The sequence below is a fragment of the Narcine bancroftii genome, chromosome 2 (assembly GCF_036971445.1).
Source record: "Narcine bancroftii isolate sNarBan1 chromosome 2, sNarBan1.hap1, whole genome shotgun sequence".
NCBI lineage: Eukaryota > Metazoa > Chordata > Chondrichthyes > Torpediniformes > Narcinidae > Narcine > Narcine bancroftii.
This window is the reverse complement of record NC_091470.1, coordinates 276547784-276573644: the sequence shown is the minus strand read 5'-3', so window position 1 is coordinate 276573644 and position 25861 is coordinate 276547784. Positions and strand designations below refer to the sequence as shown.

The following is a 25861-nucleotide window of genomic DNA, read 5'->3' as shown; positions in this document are numbered from 1 at the left end:
CTGAAACTGGAGCTGTTCAGATAGTGGCTTCGCAAAACCGGATGGACTTTGACAACTTGGGTTGTACCTGTGCTGTTGTTGGGAAGGAGTGCTGAACTTACATTCCAAACTAATTGGGGAATATTACTCACCTGACAGACCATATACGAGAGTTGGTGAACAAAATTAAATGAGTCAGGGACTGGTTCCTTGACCACAACACACCCTGGGGTAATGGGTTGTCTTTTGGGCCAGTAGGAAGTTGGTGGACCACTACAATACATTGGCCAAAAGCCATCAGTCTAATAATACTGGGTATAATTCTATTCTGTCTTGTGTTTAGGTTGATTGGGCATCCCCAGGATTTATACCAGTCTACGGGTAGAATGTAATGGCATTCTAACCTTCAAGGGATGCAGAACCTCTCCACTCATGTGCACCTCTCCACTCATGTGCACCCCTCCAACCATGCACCCTCCACCCACACCCTCTACGTATACATCCCTTCACCAACACCCTCTACTCACAGGCACCCTCCACCCACGCACCCTAAACCCCTCCTCCAACCCACACACACATTCAAACATACTGTACAGTCTCACACAACACACTCACATTCCTTCACCAAACAGTCACTCCTGCCTCCACCCCCATCTTGCAGCCACCCATGCATCATAGGGACCATAAAGTACTCACAGGTGGTGAGGTGCAGGTGATCTGGGCTGGGCTCTGTGTGAGGATGGGGCAGGCCTTTTCTCCAATTAGTACTGCTGACCTCGGGGTGAAGCCGGAGCCGGATATCCTCAGGGTGGACCCTCCTGTAGGCAAAAGCAATGCTTGTGTCTCTGCTTCTCATTCCCTACACTCAAGCCACAATCCTCATAACCTCAGGGCAGCACAGTTAACATAGTGGTTAGCACAATGTTATTAGAGTCAGTGACTCGAGTTCACAACCGGCTCTGACTGTAAGGAGATTGCATGCTCTCCCTGTGTTCCATGGGTTTCCTTCAGGTGCTTTGGTTTCCTCCCACCCTTCAAAAATGCATGGTGATTGTAGGTTAATTTAGTGTATTGGGGGGGGGGGGAGCATGGGCTCATGGGTTGGAAGGGCCTTATTACCATGGTGTATGTCTAAAAATGACTTGCTCTAACCCCAATTGTCCACCGACCGGTACCTTCTCGATCATAATTTTTAAATATTACTGAACATGGCGATATAATGCTTTAGCGGTGAATTACATAGTAATTAAATAGTATTTCAATTATTTTGCAATCAGTACCTTCAGTACTGCCCTCAGAAGGAGAAACGCTGGTAACCTCCAGTTGATAGGTGAAAGTAAATGCTGGATTGACTGAGTGCTTCGCAAAGCCGAGCTCAGCAATGTAGACTGTAAGTGGGGACACTGTGGTGTTGGCTGGCCCAATCAAACAGGTAATTTCAGTATCTGATGATTAAACAAAAGAGAAATCAGTCCATCAAAATAAATGATAAAAGGTGTACCTTCAAGAATAAAATATATTATTTTTCGCCCACAGATGCTGCTTGACCTAAAGATTATCTTTTGTTCCTGTTTCCAGAACTTGAAGTATTTGCACCATTACTGTCCCCCTTTCACTTTGCAGCACTGTCTTGAGCTCTCCTGTGCTCTAGCCTATCACAAAGCTTCCCTTGAGATCTCCTGCCTCCAGCCTATCACAGACCTTCCCTTGAGTTCTCCTGTTTCAAGTGGATGGAAATGGAATAAGTCAATGTTCTTGTCATCTGGTTGGAGGGTATCTAGAAGGAATATTAAGTGTTGTTCCTCCATTTGTGTGTGGTCTCAGTCTGTCAGTACATGAGACCATGGACAGACATGTTGACATGGGAATGGGGTGGGGAAATTGAAATGGGTTGTCACTGGAAAATTCCTGCGATTGCGGCAGACGGAGCCGAGGTGCTCAACAAAGCGATCTCCTTGTCTGCGTCCATTTTTTCCGATGCAGAGGAGGCCACGACGGAAGCACCGGATCCAGTTGATGACCCCCGCAGATTCACAAGTGAAGTGTTGCTTCACTTGAAAGGACTGTTTGTAGGCCAAATGTCGGCGAGGGAGGAAGAGCAGGTACAAGTGTACCACTTTCTGCGGTCACATGGGTAGATGCCAAGGGGACAATTGGTGGGGAGGGAGGAGTGGATGAGGGAGTCATGCTTGGGAGCAGTTTCCATGAAAGGTGGAGAGGGGACAAGAGGGGAAATATGTATGGTGGTGGGATCACGTAGTAGGTGGCAGAAATGGTGGATTCCCTCAACTGCCATTAACTTGGCCCTCACTCACATAACATCCATTACCCACTGCCCTGGACCCTCTGCCCCCATGCACAACAGGACTAGATTCCTCTTATCCTCATCTAGCATCCCATCAGCCTCCACATCCTACACATCATCCTCCGCAACTTCCTCCAAAAATTTTGTACTTTTGACCCTGTGCATAAACCAGTATATGTGTAGGGTTCAACTGGAGCCTGGTTACATTGGCTGTCTCCCTGGCAGTAAAATCCTGTGCCTACTCAAGGTGATGAGAATGTGTGCTGCTATATCACACAAAAGGGCAAAAAAAAGTCATTTTATTCCTGAACCAATAATTGATCTTCACAGGGTGTTAGTGAAAGATTTGCCTCAGAGAGAGGCAGGGACCCTTTCAGAGGAATTATAGAAATATTAGGGATTCAGAAATGTGGATAGCATGGGGGAGCATACATCAGTGAAAGGCAGTGGCCTCTTGCTCTGATTCTACAGAAATCAGGAGACTGTTCGGATGGTTCTGTCCCAGGGCTGATCCTACTCCCTTGAGGAAGAAGTTTCCAGCACTGCCCCCCGTGAATGTTTTGAGCCAGTGGTCCAGGGATTTCCCCCTCCCTCAGAGGAAGGAGCTCCCGGCACTGCCCCCATGTGCTGAGCCGGTGGTCCAGGGATTTCCCTTTCCCACAGAGGAAGGAGCTCCAGGCACTGCCCCCTATAGAGGTGTGTTGAGCCAGAGGTCCAGGGGATATCCCCTCCTGTAGGTGGTCTAGGGATTTCCCCTTCACCCCTTTCCCCATTTATCTCACTGACTTCATTGACTGTAAGCATCAGCTCACCAGTTAGCTCCATAATTGGACAATTAGCTCCTCCAACCGAAACCCAGGTGGTATCAGTCTTTGAACTGTTGGCGAATTGGAAGCCAGATACAGTCAAGACTGTGCCAGAAACACTGGAACCTGCAAGGAGCAAAGAGCAAAATTAAATTGCAGTCTGGATGGGTGACTGACATTGCCTGAAGGCCATGCCCAAGAGCTGCTGAGGCAAGTAGATGGTCCTGCACTTAATGCAATGAGAGGAAATGAAACACTAAGAAACACTTGACCTTTCCCATCCGCCTCAACATTCCATCTCATCATGATCCACTCTTGGCCTCAACACCACTCTCCCTCTTGCCCCATCCCCAGCAGATTTACAAATTGTCTGGTTAAGGATTCACAGCCCTGAGAGAAGGAAGAATCCTCTCACCTCCATCTGAAATGATCAATCCCTCATTCTAAGAATGCCCTCACCCCCATTTCTAGATATTCCCACTGGGGTAAACATCCTCTCAGCAACTACTGATTGCTGAATGAGAGGTGCTTTAGTCCAATCACCTCTCATTCTAAACTGAGGTAGATTTTGAGCAGGGTTGTGCAATGGGCAGGAGGATTGAGCTATGAGCCGTGGTTTATTGAATGATGGAACCTACCTGTAGTTCCTCCCTCCAACAATCACTAGGACAGCTGCTGTGCACAGTACCCCTACACTCGGCCCTGGATTTACAGGGAATTCCCTGGAATTTGAGTACACACCTCTGCTTGGACTGATGCCTGTAATTACTGGAGATTTTGCAAGATTCCATCTGTATCCACAATTTCCGGAACACTTGCTGGGAATGCCATTGATATAGACGTGCACCTGTGGAAAGGAAAGGCACAATGAGCCAGAGGTTCCAGCCATCACAGCACTGTTGGTTATGCTCATGGCATGAAGCCCACAAACACTAGGCTCAATGGAGCTGCTGGGTCAGTAGGTTAATGTTGCTGCCTCATAGCTTCTGTGACCCAGGTTCAATCCTGACCTCTGGCACTGACTGTGTGGAGTTACCATGCTCTCCCTGTGTTTCCTTCCAGGTGGTCCCATTTTCTCCTACATCCCAAAGACAAGCTGTCAGGTTAATTGGTCATTGCACTTTGCACCATGTGTAGGCAGGTTGTAGAATCTGGAAGGAGTTGAGAGCAATGTGGGAAAATTAATAGGGGAATGTGAGGCAGCAAAGATTCAATGGGCCAAATAACCTCCACCTATAATGTATGGAAATCCAATGTACTCTTCGTGAGACTGATGTTGAAGTACTACTCTGGGAGCAGGGGACCAGGAAACTGGTGGATTTAACATTCCTTTGTTGTCATTTACATCATATACAAAATACCCTAAATACACACAAAAAGGTGCCACTAGCCCGGTGCCCTCACCAATAGGAGAAAGAGAAGCAAAAGGGTGTCCCTTCAGAGAAACCAAGTGTCCATGGGTTCACTTCCTGAGCTCCAGCACCCTCCACAGCTGAACAGCTTACTGTCCATTCCAGCAGTGAACCTAAGCTCCCAATTCCCAACCCTCAATATGATCAGGAAGCTGTCAGTGCCCAAGGCCCTTGGGGAGCCCTGCTCATCATTGGGACCCTCATGGATCCCAGTCCCAATTCCTAGTTCACACGAGCCAGTCTCCAGCTGTCTGCAGCTTGGAGTGAACCCTCTGGCATACAAGCCTCTCACTGGTCTGCTGCCGTGGTCTCCTTCCCTGTGGGGTTGCCTGACAAGATTCTCCTTCTTGCAGTGGGTGAGGTAGGCATGATCTTCCACTCTGGTTCCCTGCTGGTTCACTCATCCTCCAGAGCCCGTATCCTTGCCAACCATGGGCACCACCATCTTAGACACGATCCTCTGTGGGATCGCCCATGTTAAAGGAACACTGCCAGCCTCCTATAGGCTGTTCAAAGCCTGTACGGGGCCATAGGTATAATGAGATGGCAGTAGGATCCTGCGGAGGACTGCTGTGCTTCTGCTCTGCTGGATCTGTGGCTGCATTTCTACTGCCTTTAGTGCAGCTGCAGCACTGCCATTATTTTTCTCCCACAGGGACAGAGGAACCTCTGCTCCCTGACCCAGGAACCTGAGCTGCCAATCTCACATGGAGATCTCAATCTGGGATGAGGATTGTTACCCAGGTTGAAATTGTAGTCAGCTAGATTGATTGGTCATGCCAAAGCAAAACCCTGCAGGTGCTGAAAACCTGAAAATAAAACACTCGGCAGGCCAGGCAGCATCTGTGGAAAGAAAAATGACCTTTTGTGGGACTTGAAACATGAACTTAGTTTTTCTCTCTTATAATTGCTCCTGATAGACAATAGATGCAGGAGTAGACCATTCGGCCCTTTGAGTCAGCACTGCTATTTACTGTGATCATGACTGATCATCCACAATCAGTACCCCATTCCTGCCTTCTCCCCTTATCGCTCGACTCTGCTATCTTTAAGCTCTATCTAACTCTTTCTTGAAAGCAGTCAGATAATTGGCCCCCACTGCGTTCTGAGCCAGAGCATTCCACAGATGCACAACTCTCTGGGTGAAAGTTTTTCCTCAACTCCATTCGAAATGGCCTCCCACTTATTCTTAAACTCTGGCCTCTGGTTCTGGACTTTCCCCAACATCAGGAGCATGTTTCATGCCTCGAGCGTGTCCATTCCTTAATAATCTTATATGTTTCAATCAGATCCCTTCTCATCCTTCTAAATTTCAGTGTATACAAGCCTAGTCACTCCAATCTTTCAACATATGACAGACCCGCCATCCCAGGAATTAACCTCATGAACCTACACTCCACTCCCTCAATAGTAAGAATGTCCTTCCTGAAACTTGGAGACCAAAACTGTTGAGTGCTCCCAGCATTCTCTGATTGTCAGAACAGAGGGCATATCACCAACCACCACCCCCACCACCACCACCACAACAGTTCATTCAAGTTCAATTTGATCATCATCTGACTGGACACATACAACCAGACGAAACAGCATTTCTACAGACCACAGTGCACATACGTGCACTTTTCACACAGCACATGATAATCACATATAGTATATGCATAAAATATAATATAAAATAAATAAGTATAAATATTTCAGAATCATTTAGTCTGTTTCATTTATAAGAATTTATAAGAGACCCAACGTTACAGAATACTACTCATAAATCTCACAGCCCGCAAGAAGAATTTATTTCCCAGCCTGTCAGTCCTGATTTTGATACTCCTGTACCTCCTACCTCATGGTAGAGGGTCAAAGATCTTGTATGATGGATGGTAGGGATCCTTAGTAATTCTTTAGAGTCCTATTTAAGCAACAATCCTGGTGAATGTCGTTAATAGAGGAAAGGGAGAGCACAGTGATCTTCTTGGCCTTATTGACTTCCTTTTCCCCTAGTCCATGAACTCAGGGAACATTGATCTAGTCCAGGGTGATGTGATCCTTGCTTCCTGCACCTACTGGGAAACTAGAGCAGCAGGGGGATTGAGAAGAATCAGTTCTCGGTCATTCTGGAGGAGGTAGAGGAACTAAATTATGGTCCAATCTGTTGAAGGATGATGGCTGGATGATGGTGGGATGTGGGGAAGTGAATGATTCAGGGTGTTACCAGGAACAACATTTTCAAGATGCATAAAACTGGGAGCTGCCTCTGCCTAGGAAATCTGTGGCTGCAATGAGTTAAGATCAAATAGTTGCTGTTGGGTCAGGATACTGGAAATGTGAAGCAAGAATGGATTGATGGATCAAGTGGGGTGGGAGTTCTGGTGGGGAATGAATGGCTCAGCTACTGGCAGAACAGGGCAGTTCACGGGGTGGGAAAGTTACAGGAGGGGGTGAGGAGTCAACTGAACATACCTGAGGCATGGCATGTGGAGTGCGGAAAAGATCTCCAATCATCCGTTGACTAAACAGACCTCCTTGCTTCATCTTGAAGACCATAACACCCGCATGGATTCCACGAACATTCGAATCGTTAACCTGTTCAACAAAGGATCTGTGATTGGATTTTTATTCAACAAACTTCACTGGGAATTCCCAGCTGCAGCTTCACTCACTCCCTTAAAAAGGATCTGGGCAGCTTGGCAAGGCCATTATGCATAAATCAATATATAGAGGTACCATCGAGAGAGGATGTAATACTTGATTTCCTATGGGAACCAGACAGGTCAAGTGATAGAAGTATGTGTAGGTGAACATTTTAGGTCCAGTGACCATTATTAAGATCTCCCCATCTCGTGAGACTCCACACAAAGACAACCACTCTGATCTTTTAGGAGACTAATTTTGTCCTACTCTCTTTTTACTGTTAACATACTTGAAGAAACCCTTCAGGTTTACCTTCATATTATCTGCCAAAGCAACCTCATGTCTTATTTTTGCCTTCCTGATTTCCTTCATAATTATTTATTACATTTTCTATACTCTTCTAAGTACTTTATTTTCTCCTTGTTGTCTATAACTGCTGTACACCTCTCTCTTCTTAACCAGATCGCCAATATCCCTTGAAAACCAATCCTCCGGATTATTCAAGTTAATTATCGATAAGGATAGGTCTAGTCCTCGAGCTGAGATTCTAAATTGGAGAAAGGTCAAATTTGTGGAAATGAGAAGGGATAAGTTGTTCAGTAGGTAGAAGGCCTTCAAAGGCACATTTTTGAGAATGCAGAATTTGCATGTTCCTGTCAGGAATAAAGGCAAAGTTAACAGGCATAGAGAACCTTGGTTTTCAAGGGATATTGGCGATCTGGTTAAGAAGAGAGAGGTGTACAGCAGTTATAGACAACAAGGAGAAAATAAGGTACTAGAAGAGTATAGAAAATGTAAGAAAATGATTAAGAAGGAAATCAGGAAGGCAAAAAGAAGACATGAGGTTGCTTTAGCAGATAATATGAAGGTAAACCTGAAGGGTTTTTTCAAGTATGTTAACAGTAAAAAGATAGTAGGCCAAAATTAGTTCCCTAGAAGATCAGAGTGGTTGTCTATGTGTGAAGTCTCATGAGATGGGGAGATCTTAAACAGTTTTTTTGCATTAGTATTTATTCAGGAAACTGGCATAGTGTATAAGGAAGGAAGAGAACAAGCAGTAGTGGCGTGGAACATATAAAGATTAAAGAGAAGGAGGTGCTTGATGCCTTACAGCAAATAAAGGTAGATAAATCCCTTAGGCCTGACATGATATTCCCTCGGACCTTGAGGGAGACTAGTATTGAAATTGCAGGGGCTCTGACAGAAATATTTAAAATGTCCTTAGCCACAGATGAGCTTCCAGAGGATTGGAGGGTAGCTCATGTTGTTCCATTGTTTAAAAAAAAGGCTCCAAAAAAAAACCAAGGAAATTACAGGCTGGTGAGCCCAAATCAGTAGTAGGTAAATTATTGGAGGTGTTCTGAGAGATTGGGTATACAAATATTTGGATAGCCAAGAGCTGATTAAGGATAGTCAGCATGGCCTTGTGCATGGTAGGTTGTGTTTAACAAATCTTATAGCATTTCTCGAGGAGGTTACTAATAAAGTAGATGAAGGAAAGGCTTTGGATGTTGGCTACATGGACTTTAGTAAGCCCTTTGACAAGGTCTGTTTACTTCAGAAGGTTCAGACACTAGGTGTTGAGACACTAGGTGTCGATGGAGAGGTTGGAAACTGGATTAAAATTTGGCTTAATGGGAGAAGACAGAGAGTGGTAGTGGATGATTGCTTCTCAGGCTGGAGGCCTGTGATTAGTGGTGTACCTCAGGGATCAGTGCTGGGACCATTGATGTTTGTTGTCTATATCAATGAACTGGATGATAATGTGGTAAAATGGATCAGCAAGTTACCTGATGACACTAAGATTGGTGGTGTGGTCAGCGAGGAAGGCTTTCAAAGCTTGCAGAGCTTCCTAGGACCAAACGGAAAAATAGGACAGAATATTGTGGATGGAATTTAATGCTGACAAGCGTGAGGTGCTACTTTTTGGGAGGACAATCCAAGGTAGGGCATACACAGAAAATGGTTGGGCACTGAGGAGCGTGGAGGAACAAAGGGATCTGGGAATACAGATACATAATTCCCTGAAAGTGGTGTCAGAAGAAAGCTTTTGGTATCTTGACCTTCATAAATCTAAATATTAATTTCAGGAGTTGGGATGTTAAGGTGAGGTTGTTTAAGACATTGGTGATGCCAAATTTGGAGTATTGTGTGCAGTTTTAGTCACCAAACTACAGGAAGAATATCAGTAAGATTGAAAAAGTGCCGAGAAGATTTACTAGGATGTTGCCAGGTTTTCAGGAATTGAGTAACAGGGAAAGATTAAACAGGTTAGGACTTTATTCCTTGGAGCGAAGAAGAATGAAGGGAGATTTGATAGAAGTTTACAAAATTATGAGAGGTAGAGACAAAGTAAATCCGAGTAAGCTCTTTCCTCTTCGATTGGGAGAGATAAATACAAGAAGACATGGCTTTAGGGTGAAAGGAGAAAGGTTTAAGGAGACTATTAGGGGGAATTTTTTCGCTCAGAGCAGTGGGAGTGTGGAATGAGCTGCCTTCTGACGTGGTAAATGCAGGCTCACTTAAGTTTTAAGAATGAACTGGACAGATATATGGATGGGAGAAGTCTGGAGGTTTATGGAATGGGTACATATCAGTTGGACTAGCAGAATTATGTTTTGGCATTACCTAGAAGGGCCAAGTGGCCTGTTTTCTGTGCTTTAGTGTTCTATGGTTCTATGAATACCCCCTCCTCGATACCCCTGAGAAGTTGGGAATCTGCTGTCATTGAGAACTGCTGCAGTCCTGGTGAAGATGCTTCCAGAAGTTCTGGGATTTAGACCCAGTGATGGTGAGGAAAGCCACTCTGCAGAATGACTCTCCTAAATGGTCACCTTAAGTACAGAAAAGATATTAATAAAGATTGAAAGGGTACAGGGACTTGAGGAACTGAGTTCACGGAAAGATTAAACAGCTTTGGACTTTATTCCCTAAAGTGCAGAAGAGTGAAGGGAGATTTGATAGAGGTATACAAAATTATGAACAGTAGAGATGAGAGTAAATACAAGCAGGCTTTTTCCATTGAGGACATAGGTTAAGGGTGAAGGGTGAAATGTTTTGGGGGAACTTCGTCATGCAGAGAGTGTGGAACAAGCTGTCAGCTGAGGTGGTGAATGCGGGCTCCATTTTGACACAAGAGAAATTTGGATAGATACTTGGATGGGAGGGCTATGGACAATTATGGTCCAGGTGCTGGTCACTGGAATTAGGCAGAATACTAGATTGGCACAGACTAGATGAGCTGAAGGGACTATTTCTGTGCTGCAATGTTCTATGGTTCCATGGACTTGATGTACTTGACACTAGCTCCCTGCCTCAGGTGTAAGAGTTAAACAGGAAAGTCTGCAGACTCTGTGATTGTAATGCAATCGATAAAAGTGCTGGAGAAACTCAGCAGATCACGTAATGTCTATAGGAAGTAATGAGTAACTACTGTTTCAAGTCTGAATCCTTCAACAAGGTATGAGCAAAAAGCAGACAGGTACATGAATAAAAGGAGGGAGGAGGGGACAGGGGAGTAGGAGTAGAGGTTAACAGGTAAAGGGTCATAGGTGGACATAGATGGGAGGGTAGGAAAGAAAAAAAAAGTTGTTAGTGAGGGGGAGCAGGTCCCTGAATGGAGATGGTAAGGAAGGAGAAAAAGATATAGATGGATAGGGAAATAGAGAGACTTGGCTGGGGGTGGGGGTTGGAGCGCAGTGGGGATTTAACAGAAACTGGAGAAGTCAATGTAATGCCACCTGGTTGGAGAGTGCTATGTGACCTGCTAAATTTCTCCAGCACTTTTGAGTATTGCATCTCAGGTGGTAGAGCCAAGGTATGAGAGATGATGCCCTGTGACTCACAAGTGTATGTGGACAGACTGGGGTGGTCACGATCACAGTTTAGCCTGCATAACAACCTATTCCCACCTTTCCTGCAGTCCTGCCGTTTTTCCAAATCAATGTTGAGAGGTTCCTCAACATAACCAGGATGAAGGCCGCTACCCAGTCTGAGTGGTGGCCAGTTGTGTGCTTTTGTTCTACCTGGGTCTGCCTCTCACCTGTAAGATGGGCTGGTTTCCAGGCTTGTTCATCCACTTCACTCGCCATATGTAACCGGAGCAGACCCCTGTCCTCCGCACGGACACAGATTCCAGATCAGGAATGGTTCGCAGACTGTACTGCATTTCCAAGTTGGAGGCAGTGGCTGGCAACCCTTCAAAACCAAAATTAGGATCAGGGTGGTGAAGTGGACCAGGTGTAGTCAGCAGTGGTGTGATGCTGTGTACCTCTTCCATCAGTCCCATACCTTCTCCACAGCACTGCACTGTGCAGCTCATATCCCTTCAGTGTCACTCTAGCTCTTCCAATGACCTCCCCACTGACCTCCACAGTAACCTGCTCTCTGTGACTGTTCCACTGATCTCTCAGTGACCTGCTCCCTGTGACGCTCTCACTGACTTCCCCAATGATCTACCCAGTGACCTGGTCCTAATAACCTCCCTAATGACCTGTTCCCAGTGACCTAGTCCTAATAGCCTCCCCAGTGACCTGTGCCCAGTGTTCTGCTCCCAGTGACCTGCTTGCAGTGATCTCCCCAGTGGCCTGTTTATTGCTCCCAGCGACTTTTCAGACAGCACCTTTCAGTAGATAGCTGATGACCCCAGTAAAGGGCAGGCCATTTCTAGCAACATATGGTTGGGCTTTGCTCTTTTCGTTTCACTCTGCTTGTCTCACTTCCTTATGCCAGTGCCCCTCAATATCCTTCCAGGAAATTATCTTTCCTTTTCCACTCCTATAGTAGCCCCTCGGAGATTTCAATGACCTACTCTTGGACCAAGCACAGAAACGGGACAAGGGTTGCCATAGATCTTTCCTACTCACAGAGCCTGGAGCCTGGTAGAATGCCATCTCATTCCTGCTGTAACTCAGGAAGGTGGGCTTGAAGGACACCAGGGTTTTGAGGACACCAGGACCTGGGGAAATCTTTCACTAACTGTGAAGATGTTGCTAGGACAGTAACCACACGCACCCAACTCACCCCAACATATCAAAGGACTGGCTGAAGCTCTAAGGATAGGTGCTTACTGTGTGGGCTCATTTGGGTTGTGGTCAGCATGTTCTGACCTGAATCTGCCTGGACTCTGACCACAAGCTTCAGGAGCAGGGCTTAAACCCATAATGTAAAGGCTCAGAGGTGAGGGAGAAGGGTTAGGTTTCAAGCCCCAAAGCCCAGCTAACTCTGAGTATGACAACGGCTCAGTTGAGGTCATACTGAGGTGAGGCAGAAGTTTCAACCAAAGTCAATTTCTCTGATTTTAATTGCAAATAGACCTTTTTTGCTGTCTCCATGCAAACTAATAAATGAGACCAGGCTTGGCCCATAGCCCAGAATATAAACGCCACTGGCTGGGTGTGACAGGAAACCATCTCATACTGGCCCAAAGAATGGCTTCTGAGTAACTAAGCCAAATTTCCTCCAGATCGAGAACATTCCTGTGGTGTGGGACTTCTTTGGGACAATCTCCATAATTCCCAGGTCTCATTATTTACCTTTCAACAGTCGGCCGAAGACCTTGATGTCCAGGGTCCCGGTGATGGGGGGAGATGCTGCCTCTGTTCTCCGCACTCTTATGCTGGATCCCGAGGGCCAGGTGATTCCCCTGTAAATGGACTCCTCCTTTGTGCTGTTTGATTCAGGCTGGGCAAATATTCATCACAAGCGTTACACCTCTCGACCAGAGAACCTTGACCCCCACCACAGGCTTCTCCAGGTCTCCAGCTCAACACTGGCAAGACAACTCAAGAGAAACCCAGGCTGTTGGTCCAGTCACATCACAGCAGCCCAGAGCCATGAGGGTACAGTGGGATATTGAGGAACATCTCAGGAATTCCCCTGGGTGGGAGGAACAGGTACAAAGGGCTGGGATCAAAATTGGAAACAACTGATGAATAGAGAGTGAAAGAGTGGAGCAGCCCCTAACCCGCGGTGTGGAGGGGGGGGGGTGGAGGGGAGGGCACATGTTACAGTCAAACCTTGTACCAAGCAGCATCTCAACAGGTACCCAATGTCATTAGTCCAGGCTAATGCCCAGCAGAGAACTATCTGGCTGAACTCAAGCAGAGGAGGAGAAGTAACACAGTGGATAAGGGCTAGAGCCAGTGTACAAAGCAGGTAGGTACTAGCTGGGACTCCTGTGCACATTACAGGTTAGGCAATGGAAGACGAGGTATACAGAAAGGTTGCCACCCTGCCTCCTCAATCTTGGAACTGAATGGACAAGGAGAAACCACTGGGGTAAACTTGCTCAGGTGCCAAAAGATTTAATGGGTAGTGGAAAATTGGTTCATAGAAACTGGCTCTGTTGGAGTATTCAATGGGGATTCAGATTTCAGATATAATGTCAGGGTACATACATCACATAGAACCCTGAGATTCTTTATTCTGCAGGCAAAGTAGAATTACCACTAATTGGTAGTGCAAAAAAACCTGTACACAGTGTAAACATGTAAACAAAAGAACTATAAACAGATAACAAATGTAAACAAACTGACTGTGCAATACAGAGAGAATTTAAAAAAATCAATGAAGTGCACAAGTAAGAGTCCTTAAATGAGTCCCTGATTGAGTTTGTCGTTGAGGAGTCTGATGGTGGAGGGGTAGCAGCTGTTCCTGAACCTGCTGGTGCGAGTCTTGTGACACCTATACCTCTTTCCTGATGGCAGCAGCCAGAACAGAGCATTCCATTTAGATATAGTTAAGATCTTCACAGAAAACAGGAAATGTGTGACTAATTTTAGTAAAATGGAGATTACCAGTCAGAGAGGGTGAGTCATAAGTTGATAGACACGTTGAGAAGGAAATGGAGTCAGAAAACAGAAAGGAGCTCCAGGTCCCAACTCCAGTAGCACATGGGATGGTCTGGGTCTCAACTCCAGAAACACATGAGATGGTCCAGGTCCCAACTCCAGAAACACACGGAAAGGTCCGGGACCCAACTCCAGAAACAAACGGAAAGGTCCGGGACCCAACTCCAGTAACACAGAGGAGGGAGACTTTGTACCCACCAAACAGAGGTAATATGTTTCCTAGCCAGAGTGTTGTGTGAGTTTGTGGGGAACCTGCAGATGGTGGTGTTCTCATGCACCTGGAGGATGCCAAAGGTGTTCCTGCTCCTGTCCATACTACTTCCAACCCAGAGTACCTGCAGTGTATTCTGTGGATGGATCACACTGCAACCTTCATGCTTCAGGGTGGCGGCAGTGTACCTTCTGCTTTGCAAAGAGCAATACAATCTAGTAACAGGCCCTTTGGGCCAACTTGCTTACACTGACCAAAATGTCCCAGTCAACTGCTGGAGGTTGTCTGCATGTCAATGGAGCTACACTCAGAAGCAAGAGGAGAGTATCCATTCACACCTGATCCCACAGAGCCCTTGTCATACTGACCTGAGCAAAACCAATCTCTAGCAAAGGAATGTTGAAGCTGCAGTTGAACGGGATCATGGTTATCTCATACTCGATGTACTTGCTATCGTTCAAAGTTCCCTTTTGTGTCACAGTGAACTTCTTAATAATAATTCCTCGCTTAAACAGAGGTGGAACAGCTCTCTCTGGAACATCTGCAAGTTAATAAATAGCTCTCACTGAATGTAACAGCAGAAAATAATGACAAAATCATGGTAACAATACTAGGGTTTACAGTGGCACACCAGATAGAGATGCTACCTCACAGCGCCAGAAACCCTGGTTCGATCCTGACCTCTGGCTCCAGTGTGGAGTTTGCAAGTTTTCTCTACATTTGTGCTCCGGCTTCCTACCACATTTGCAAGATGTGCAGATCGATGGGTTTTTTGGAGACTAAATTGCCTTTAGTGTATCTGTGAGTGGTACATTCCAGATGGGAATGTAGGATTAATGTAAGTTTAATGCAAATGGGTGGTCAATGGTACGCATTTCATGGCTTGAAGGGTCTGTTCCTGTGCTGCAAGACTATGGATCACATTGAAATTTGCCTCATTCTTAGAACCCTGAGTTCAGACAAGGTGATTTGGACAGTCTGAACTTTCTGTCCAAGGACAAATTTGTGGAAATTATAGCAGGTTCAGATCACCTGCCACAGGCAGGGATCAAAGGCCAACAAACCATATCACAGCAGCTGCAGAGCAATAACAGGAAGCCAATCAACCCCCAAACCATTGTATCAGACCATGGTGTGAAGGTATCTTCCATTTACCCAGCTTCACCCATCAAAACTGGACCAACCAAACCACACATTGCTGGAGACCAGCTTGTGTGTACCAGGTATTGGAACAGGGATCTGCAAGGAGGACTCCTAAAGGGCCTCAGGTGCCACCATCTTCCTGATCACATCAGGAGTTTATAACCAGGAATATGGGTTTCACAGAAGGCTACAAGAGTGGTTCAATCAGACTGTAACCAACTAGAATTCTGACTAACCAACTAGAATTCTTACTATAACCCACTGGATACCAGACTGTAACCCACTGGAATTCAGACTGTAACCTACTGGGATTTAGACAAACCTACTGGAATTCTGACTGTAACCCACTGGCATTCAGACTGTAACATATTGGAATTCTGATTGTAACCTACTAGAATTCTGACTAACCCACTGGAATTCACACTGAAACCCACTGGAATTAATACTGCAATCTACTGGAATTCTGACTGTAACCTACTGGGATTCTGACTGCAACCCACTGGATTTCAGACCGAAACCCATTGAAATTCAGATTGTAACCTCTGGGATTTATACTGCAACCTACTGGAATTCTGACTGTAACCCACTGGAAATCTGACTGTAACCCACTGGAAATCAGACTGTAAACTATTGGAATTGTGATTGTAACCTACTAGAAATCTGACTAACCCACTGGAATTCACACTGTAACCCACTGGAATCAATACTGTAATCTACTGGAATTCTGACTGTAACCTACTGGGATTCTGACTGTAACCTACTGGGATTATGATTGTAACCTACTGGAATTCCACATCATATTCTATTTTCTCCTGCATTAGGTTGTCACTCAGGGTTTAAATACAAGGTACTGATACCTTCTTGATTGCTGGTTGTAGCATGCTGCCCGATGTAGACAGTATCCACAAAGTAATCCTGGGCTGATGACTTCCTCAGCAAGATGATTGATTTCAGCAAGAAGTTGGACCCTTTGGAAATTCTGGCACGTACGTTGTTTAGCAAATTGATGCAGGTATAGGACCACCTGTAAACAGGAACACACCATTATGGTTCTGTTCACTTCCTCATCACCTTCAAAATCCTACCACTCTCCAATGCAACCATAAGGAAAAAGGGGCAGTGTGTGACCCATGAAGGGGACACGAAGTGAGAATAATAACTCTCCTTAACTTGAAAATGAATGGCCCAACTAACAAATTGACTGGTGATTATTTAAGAGAATCCACTTGTTTTTACGGGAAATGAAAGTGGGTTCTGTCTGCATTGTTTTTTTTGTTGCAGCCCTGGGACATCCCAGAACACTTTAGAGCTGATGGAAGATGTTCTCAGCTGTTGTGCCACAGAGGTTATTGTACAACAAGCTCCATGGATGGTACCATGATATGTAACCAGGTTGTTGAGCAAAAGGCCCAGGTTTACTTTCAGATCTGACCAGCATTTATTATCCATCCCTTACTGCCCTTGAGAAGTGGTGATAAGACACACTTTGAATTGCTGTGGTCCTTGTGGTGAAGGTTGTGACAGTGTTGTCGGGGATGAAGTTCACGTTCAGTTCGAGTTTACATTCATTGTCATGAGTACTGAGGTACAGTGAAAGGGGTTGTTTTGTGTGCTATCCAGCAAATGTACCTATACACAAGTACCACTGAATCAAAACAATATAGAATGGAGTTACAGAGACAGATAATTTTGAACAGAGCAAAGGCACCCTTATTTTAGCAGTGTTAGATTTGTTCAGTAGTCCAATAATAGCAGGAAAGAAATGGTCCTTGAATCAGATGATCCGCAATTTCACACTATTGAATCTTGTTCCCAATATTAGGTGAGAGAAGAGTGTGGCCAGGATGGGGTAAGTCCTTCAGTAAGTTGGCTGCTTTTCCAAGGCAGTGGAAATTATAGATGAAGTCAATAGAGGGGAATGGGGGAGTGGGAAGATTTGTGCTATGGTCTGAGCTGTGCTTATATTCTCTGAAAATTCTTGTGGAAATTTGAGGAAAGTGAGGTGCTGAGACACTTTTGTGGCCATCACAGGAATGTGATTGGTCCAGCACAGGTCAAAGAAGATATTGATCCCTTGTAACAATCTGTCTACTCAGTGCATCGTTGTGGACAGGGAATGAACCCCACACCTCTTCCTGAAGTCAAGGATTAGCTCCTCAGAGTTGCTGATATTTGAGGGAGAGATTGTTGTCCAGACACCAAGCCATTAATCCCTCTATCTCCCTTCTACCTCAGACTTAAGTTCTATTTCCAAGTCAGGATGGAGTTCTTTTTTCTCTCTGAGGAATAAACATTGGCTAGGAATTTAGGAGAACAGTCCTGCTCTTCAATAATCAGGAACATGTGAGCTGGGTAGACAATGTGTCATCTGAAAGACAGCACATTTGAAAGTGTGGTAACCCTACAGTCCAAGTTACAGACACCAGTTTCTTGAGGGGACCTGGAACCTTTGGTGATTTGGGATGTTCTGAAGATGAAGGCATGAAATAAATTCAAACTCCACCACTTTTCTTTCTGAGAATTTCCTACAGCGAGAAAACATGTTGAAAACTATACTTCAGACAGCCTTTTTTACTGAAATTTGTGCCTGATGGTAAGTGCCATCATGAGCCACCATATCAGATGGGGCTTCTTGCTGAAAGGATTGATGCAAATTTATTATTTAATGCCCAGACTATATCAAATCATTTTACTGATTTCAAATAGCATTTAGAATATGCTGTTTCCCAAGAGATTTGATTTGATAGAAATTGCAATACAGGTATTTGTTATGTAAAATCAATTCAAAATTATTACAATTTAAGAAACACTTACTGATTTTCTTGAGTAAAACTATATAGCAGCCACAAAAATGTGTTGACTGTTTTGCCTTCATCATTGTAACTCAGCAACAGCAGAATATTATTTCTTAAAATTCCTTTATATGCAAAACAAAGCTGAAAGCATGGTTAATATCACATTAGCCACATTTTTATTACCAATTTTTTTTTAGCTAAGAATCTGCTTTTAAAATCTTAAATAGATTACTGGGAGTGATCAATAATTTGGAATTGTTCCTCGAGCAGAATAAAGGTACAGGAAATTCATCACTTAGTTAAATCACTTCACATTTGAAATCATGCAAGAAAGGTGTGAAGCATTTAATTGTAGAGTCCCCTGAAAACAAATTGACATTGACCCAAGTTTATCGGAGTTACACCCAAACCCCATTCCAATCTGTCCAGAGTGTGAACTAACTTCAATAAATAAGAATGTGAAGAAAGCACCCAACACACGTGTTCAACTAACTAACCAGTTTTGATTCAGAATCTCTCTCCATTTCTCCCCAATTCTTTTCCCTACTCCTGCCCATTTTCTTGGCACTTTCACCTTTCTCCATGTGAGAGATTGGAAACCAAATGCCTTTGGGGTATTGACATAGGGTATTGGTCCAGAAGGGTTGGACCACATGGGATACCAGACAAACTGGCCAATTGATAACAAAATTGGCTTGATGCTAGGAGGTAGAGGGTGGTGGTGGAGTGATGTTTTATGAACTGGAAGCCTGAGGTCAGTGGTGTACCCCAGGGTTCCATTATTTACATTGATCTGGTGAGAATGTAGTTACCAAGCTTAGAAAGTTTGTGGATGATACCAAAATTAGTAATCTGATGGACAATGACAAAGGTTATCTAAGATTACCAGGGGCTCCTGATCAACTGAGTCAATGGGGCAAGGAATGGAAAATGGAGTTCAATTCAGACAAGTGAAAGTGTTTCATTTTGGCAAGTCAGACCAAAGCAGAGCTACACAGTCAATGGTAGGGCCTTAAGCAGTATTTTTGGACATAGAGATTGGGAGGTTCAGCTACATAGTTCCCTGAGAGTAGTGACACATGTAGATAGGGTGATGAAGAAAGTGTTTCAATGATCAAGGCATTGAGTATAGGTCTTGGAATATCATGTTACAGCTATACAAGACATTCGTGAAGCAACATTTAGAATACTGCATGTCATTCTGGTTGCCTTGCTATAGCAATGATGTCATTAAACTGTAAAGGGTGCAGAAAAGATGCACAGGAATGACAAGGAGAGGATGGATTGTCTGAGACTTTCTTCCCTGGAGTATAGGAGACTGAGGGGTGACCTTACAGAGGCTTGTAAATCACAAAGGGCATGGATAAAGTGAAGTCGCAGTCTTTCTGTCAAGAAGGGAAGTGAGGGTTCAAAATAGATGGCAAAGATTTAAGGTGAGAGAGGAAAGTTTTAAAAGGGATAAGTGCTTCATTTTACACATAAAATGTGTGGGTACAGGAATGAGCTGTCACAGGAAAGTGGTAGAGGAGGACACAATTGTAAATGGGAAAACTTTTGGACAGTTACATGGATAGCAAAGGGACATGGGCCAAATGCAGGCAAATGAGTCTGGCTCATTTAAGCTGGTAGAGTTGGTCAAAAGGACCTATCTCTGTTCTGTATAGCTTCAGATGAACACAGTCCCTCAGCATTCATTGGGAAGCCTAATATAGTGTGAATTTTCAGCTAGCGACTGAAGCTGAGAGTTGACATTAGCTCAGGGAACTGTAGCAGATAGCACACAGAATTGTGCAGCCCCCCTGCAATGTTAAGTAGAATATGAGCCCACTTGGTGTCGTTTAGAATGAGATGTGATGTCACTGAGGTGTGTAAACCTCTCCGCCCCTCAGCTAATGAACCTGGAAATAGTGGATTTGAGCTAGAGATTAGAATAATTGGAATCTCTATTCCAGGTGGCTGTTTGTACTCTGTGGTTAAGTTTTATCTGAGCTGAACTAGACAGAACAGAGAACTTAGAACATTGTAGCACAGTACAGACCCATCAGCTTACAATGTTGTGCCGACCAATGTTCAGCGTCAATCTAATCCTTCCCAACCTCACAGCCCTTAACCCTCTATTTTTCTTGCATCCGTGTACCTATTGAAGAATCTTTTAAATGAGTCTATTTTAACAGCCTCCACCACCACTCCACCAATGCATTCTTACGCTCAAAGGGCAGAATGGCCTCCTGATGGTCTGAGCTCCCTTCTACACCTGCCAGGAGCCAATGATCATTGAGCACTACAGATCAAATGGTAAGAGAAAAAGTGGATGTGGTCTCACCTGCCTGTAGACATTTAACAAGACTGGCTGGTGAGACTGAGCATAGCCAAACAGATGGTAGGGGTTTTTGACAGAGTATCGCCCACAAAAAGCATCCGTCTCCATTGTCACCAGGCCACTGTGATAGGAAGAATCCTACAAAATCAACAGGTAGTAGCAAATTATATCTAGTTGATTGAGTGGGATCAGAATCCAGAGAATATGGGCTCAGATACAAATGATCGGTTCAGGACAGGGGCTCAGGTCGAGGAGGGGGAGGGGTTCAGTTTGTGGAGGGGGAGAGGTTCAGGCCAGGGGCTCAGGTTGGGGAGGGTTTCAGGCCAGGGGTTTAGGTTGGGGGATTCATCAGGAAGAGGAGGGGTTCAGGCCAGGGACTCAGGTCAGGGGGGGTGTTCAGGAGAGGGGCGCTCAGGTCAGGGGTGGTACAGGTCGGAGGGTTCAGGATAGCAGCATTCCGAACTGGGGGGTTCAGGTCTGGAGTTCAGTTCAGACTGGGGGTGGTTTAGGTCAGAGGGTTCATATTAGGGGTTCACATTAGGGAGGGTTCACATCTAGGTTCGGGACAGGGGGAGTTCGGGTCAGGCAATGGTTGAGGACATGGTTGGACGTGCAGCTCAGGTAGGGGATGTAGAGACCAGGACTGAGCGAGCGGTGTCTGATCAGAGGTGGCAGAGCTGGTCCCGTTGATGCACTTTGAGAATTCAAGGGTTTTTGCAGTGAACCATGTGGGTTCCACAAAGCTGGCAATGGTTTACACACCACTTCATGTATGTCTTTTATCAAAGTTACCTGGTATCTGAGCCAACATGTTGCATTGGTTGGGCACGATAATCATTACCCATCGATGAGGCAGCATGCGGCTCAGACTGAGGTATCAAGCAAACCCACATCCCAAGGACAAAGGGACCACATACCTGATCTTCAAAATCATTGAAGTACTTGACTGCATATCCACTTGTGTAACCAGCTATATGCTCAGGACACTTCACACCCACTAGTTCATCCAAAGCAGCTTTGACCTGTGGGGTGAGACTCCAATGAGTAAATTGATGAACATCTCTCCCTAACCTGGTGACCAACCCACCTTAGATTGTCTGTTTCTTTATCATGTATTTATCAAAAGATAGTCATCAACATATTATGACCACATCAGGGTGGTACAGTTAGTATAGCAATTAGTGCAGCGCTATTGCAGCACCGATGACTTGTGCTTGAATCTGGCACTGTCTGTCAGGCATTTGTACATTTTCCCTGTGTCTGTGTGGGTTTCCTCTGGCTGTTCTTGTTTCCTTCCACCCTTCAAAAACGAATAGGTATTGTAGGTTAATTGGTCTATTTGGCGGGGCAGGAACACATCTAAATTTAAATCATTCCAGTCAAGTTACTTACTTTCTTACAATGGTGGTCAAATTCCAACAGAGCTACATGGTGCTAGATATTAACCAATGTAATTGGTCCAGTAATTAGTAGAAAGAATGGGATCTCCCATGATTTCCAATTCCCACTAGTTATAAGCCATAACACCCTGGCCTGCTCATCACTTCCCACCCACCTTTTGGTGACCCCTGGTACATTCCTCTGCATCTGTAGGGAGCTTAACAATTGGTCTGGCACCTCTTCCCTCACCACCATCCTGGACCTAAACAGCGCTTCCACATGAAGCAAAGATTCACATGCACCTCCTGCAACCTCTTTTACTTCCAATGTGCCCCCTCTACATCGGCAAGACCAAATGCAAACCTAGGGACCATTTTACAGAGTAGGTACATTCTATCCACAGTTGCTATCTTGAGCTCCCAGTTGTTGCTTTTACACCCCCTTTCCATGCCCAAGATAACCTGACTGTCCTGGGCCTTCGACACTGCTGGAGTGAGGTCCAACTTACACTGAAGAAAAACACCTCATACTTTGCCTGGGAGTCTACAGCCCGATGAAAAGATCATAGAATTTTCTAATCCCCTCTCTCCTGTACACCTTCTGCTCTTCCCCTTCCTTTTTTGCAACCCTTTTTCCACCCACCCCCATCCTGATCCCCACCCATTCTCAGCCCACCTCTTCTTTGGTTCCATTCCTTTCTCCCCTCTCCCCACTGGATTCTTCTGCTCTCTTTTCCCCACTCTCAGTTCTATTAGTCTCTTCATACCACCATCTCTCCTTATCAGATTCCAGCACTGGCAGTTTTTGTCTTCTAATCTTCCACCCAACCCTTTGTTTTTCTTGCCCCCCCCCCCCCTCTCTGTCTAGCATCCACCAATCAACTGCCACTGTCCATCATGTTTCACCAATCCCACCTGGGGCCCCTATCCCATTTTATCAATCCAGCAAGGTAACAGACTTTTCTGGCCCGTGAGCCATGCTGCCCCAGTATATCATTAACCTACAAACTCTGCATTTTTGGAGGGTGGGAAAAAACCCATGCATCCAAGAAAATGTACAAGCACGTTTCAGACAGCGCTGGATTCAGACCTGGGTTCTGTCACTATAACAATATTGCACTAACAGCTAAACATGCTGCCCTTTTCTCTTCATTTCACTAGTCTTGATAAAGAGTTTTCGCTCTTCAGATTTAGTTTCCTGTGTGTCCTTACCAGTCCCAATGCTGGTTGAAAAACAGCATGTTAACTTCCCATGAAACCCTTCACAGACAGTCAATGTCACCCCAACCTGTCAGATCATCCCCATCCACAGTATCAACTGCAAAAAGTATGCATAGTGAAATAATATATCACAAACCAAAACCGTGCAACTTGATACCCACCTCGTCAACAGTCGCTGAATGCAGGAGGGGTCTCGAATTGATCCCATCTAGCCTCAGCGTGAAGGTGTCCATACTGGGTCTCCCTTTGACTTGTTCCACCACTTCAATAGTAATGTTACTTCCTCCCAAAACCTCGTGTTGAAGCAAATCAAAATCCCCTCCACAGAAACAAGAAGAAACCAGCATTAAAGATGTACATGATTCTATAGTCAATGGAGTCCACAGCTGGGTATTTCCACGTGTGGGCATGTTTGTGTGCAGAATTGGTGGGGGGGGGAGGGTGCGGTGTGTATGTGGGTGGGGGTGCCATTGTGGTGATACTTCTGTGATGCTGTTATGCCATTGGTACTGTATCTCTGTGTATGGCTAGCCCGTCTCCTCCCCTGAAATTCCACAATAAAGATGATTATGCCCAAGCTCCTCCCTCAGTACGAATCATGGGATCAGACCAGCAACAGGAGCATGTTTCCAGTCTAATGGTAATAAAAGCCTGTTGTCCAGTAACTCCAGTCTTTTGGTATTATTGATAGTGTATCAGCCATCTGCACGTTTTTATGTATGTGCATGTGTAATTTGTGTAGCAATGTGTATTATATATATGCATGCATGTGTATGCATTTCACATTCACATGTTCACACTCACATGTGGGTATATGTGTGCACGTGGAGTTAAATGGATGAAGGGTGGCCACAGATCAGATTAAAGGTAGACCTGAAATTTAGGAGCACAGTTTAGGTTGTGGGAGGATGCAGGAGCCAGGTTGAGGGAGGTGGGCAGGATTGAAAAGAGATGATTCCAGGACAAAGTCATCTACCATGGGACTGCGTTCAGAATCACAAGGAGTGAAAGAGCGATTTGCCTGGTGGAAGGAGACATTAAGAGAATGTGTGCGCTGAGGCACTGTCTACCTCTTGTGGAGATGAAGGTCACTGTGTGCACAAAGCCTTGGCTGATCCCTGTGCTCGACACTTTCACTTCATCAGGTCTAATTGACCACAGATCGCTTAAAGCTTGCTTAATCTGCTTGTCCGAAGCATCAGCAGGAAGAAATCCTGGGTTTGAGGGAAAACAATATGCACTCAACAATTCAAAATTAAGGTATCTGGAATCATTTGTCCTCTGACTTAGATTATAGTGATGGGAGGGCACTATTAACGCTCATCATATGTGAAGGGAAAACTCTTTCCCCCAGGTCTTAACAAAACACATCGCAGACTAAAAATTACATTCAAATGTTGTTTGGGCAAGTGTGACAACTTTTACAGTGCCAGGTTTTACAGGAAGTGATCTGTGACCAGATATGGAAAATCAAAAACCTACAATCACTGGAAATCTGAAAGAGACTGGAAATATGGAGAACACAGCACAGTACAGTACAGGAACAGGCCCTTCAGTCCACCATGTCTGTGCTAAACATGATGCCCAAATTAAACCAACAATCTGCTGCTTGCACATGATCCATATCCCTTTATCCCCTGCATATTCACAACTGTCTAGAAACCTTTTAAATTCTATGATTTTATATTCTTCCACCACTACTCCTGTGGCAGCCTACTCTCTAATCCTTTGGCTTGGCTTCGCGGACGAAGATTTATGGAGGGGTAATGTCCACGTCAGCTGCAGGCTCATTTGTAGCTGACAAGTCCGATGCGGTACAGGCAGACATGGTTGCAGCGATTGCAAGGGAAAATTGGTTGGATGGGGTTGGGTGTTGGGTTTTTCCTCCTTTATCTTTTGTCAGTGAGGTGGGCTCTGCGGTCTTCTTCAAAGAAGGTTGCTGCCCGCCGAATTGTGAGGCGCCAAGATGCACGGTTTGAGGTGAGATCAGCCCACTGGCGGTGGTCAATGTGGCAGGCACCAAGAGATTTCTTTAGGCAGTCCTTGTACCTCTTCTTTGGTGCACCTCTGTCTCGGTGGCCAGTGGAGAGCTCGCCATATAACACGATCTTGGGAAGGCAATGCTCTCTACTACTCTCTATATAAATACGTTTGTCCAGAACACCTCCTTTAAACCACCCCACACCCTCCTTAGACATGTGTCCTCTAGTAGGTGGCATTCTTACCCTGGGACAAAGATTCTGACTGTCTAAATTATTAATGCTTCTCAACTTCTGCCAGGTCTCTCCTCAGCCTCTGAAGCTCCAGAGAAAACAATCCAATTTTTTCTGACTTCTCCTGATAACAAATTCCCTCTAATTTAGGCAAATCTCTCTGTACCCTTTCCAAAGCCTCCACATTCTTCTTGTAATGGGGTGACCATAAAAGCATACAATATCCTGAGTGCAGCCTAACCAAAGTTTTATATAGCTGCAAAGTGCACCTAAATGTAGAAAATCAGTAGGTCAGGCAGCATCTGTGGAGGGAGGAACAGCGTGCCCCAAAACCTTTCATCAGAACAGTCAGAGGTATTAATTCTGTTTCTCTCACCACAGGGGTTATCTCATACACTGAGTGTTTCCAGATTTTAGTTTAGCTGTGGCCAAATGCTCTGCTTTATTGGCACTGATTGGAGATGGATTATTGTGTGTGAGAGGGGTTGCATACTATCCAGTTCCCATGCTTGTCTAAAGCTGCTCTTCTCAGCATACATAGGAGGGGAACTAATTCATGCAAAACACATTCCACTGGAGAAACTTAGCAAGTCGAACAGCA

General features: G+C 45.0%; 1 protein-coding gene across 1 annotated transcript in view; it reads right to left on the bottom strand.

The window, feature by feature from the left end:
• Window positions 1-25861, bottom strand: part of pkhd1l1.1 (PKHD1 like 1, tandem duplicate 1) — a 185547-nt gene that overhangs the window by 106989 nt on the left and 52697 nt on the right. The window contains exons 27-40 of the mRNA XM_069915690.1: window positions 24118-24261; window positions 23209-23366; window positions 21365-21469; window positions 20451-20585; window positions 18147-18268; window positions 16190-16356; window positions 14558-14730; window positions 12662-12809; window positions 11170-11324; window positions 6957-7079; window positions 3832-3937; window positions 3097-3216; window positions 1260-1424; window positions 676-797 (exon numbers count right to left, since the gene is read on the bottom strand). Coding sequence (XP_069771791.1) covers window positions 676-797; window positions 1260-1424; window positions 3097-3216; window positions 3832-3937; window positions 6957-7079; window positions 11170-11324; window positions 12662-12809; window positions 14558-14730; window positions 16190-16356; window positions 18147-18268; window positions 20451-20585; window positions 21365-21469; window positions 23209-23366; window positions 24118-24261 — 1943 coding nt within the window. The remainder of the gene's footprint in view (window positions 1-675; window positions 798-1259; window positions 1425-3096; window positions 3217-3831; window positions 3938-6956; window positions 7080-11169; window positions 11325-12661; window positions 12810-14557; window positions 14731-16189; window positions 16357-18146; window positions 18269-20450; window positions 20586-21364; window positions 21470-23208; window positions 23367-24117; window positions 24262-25861) is intronic.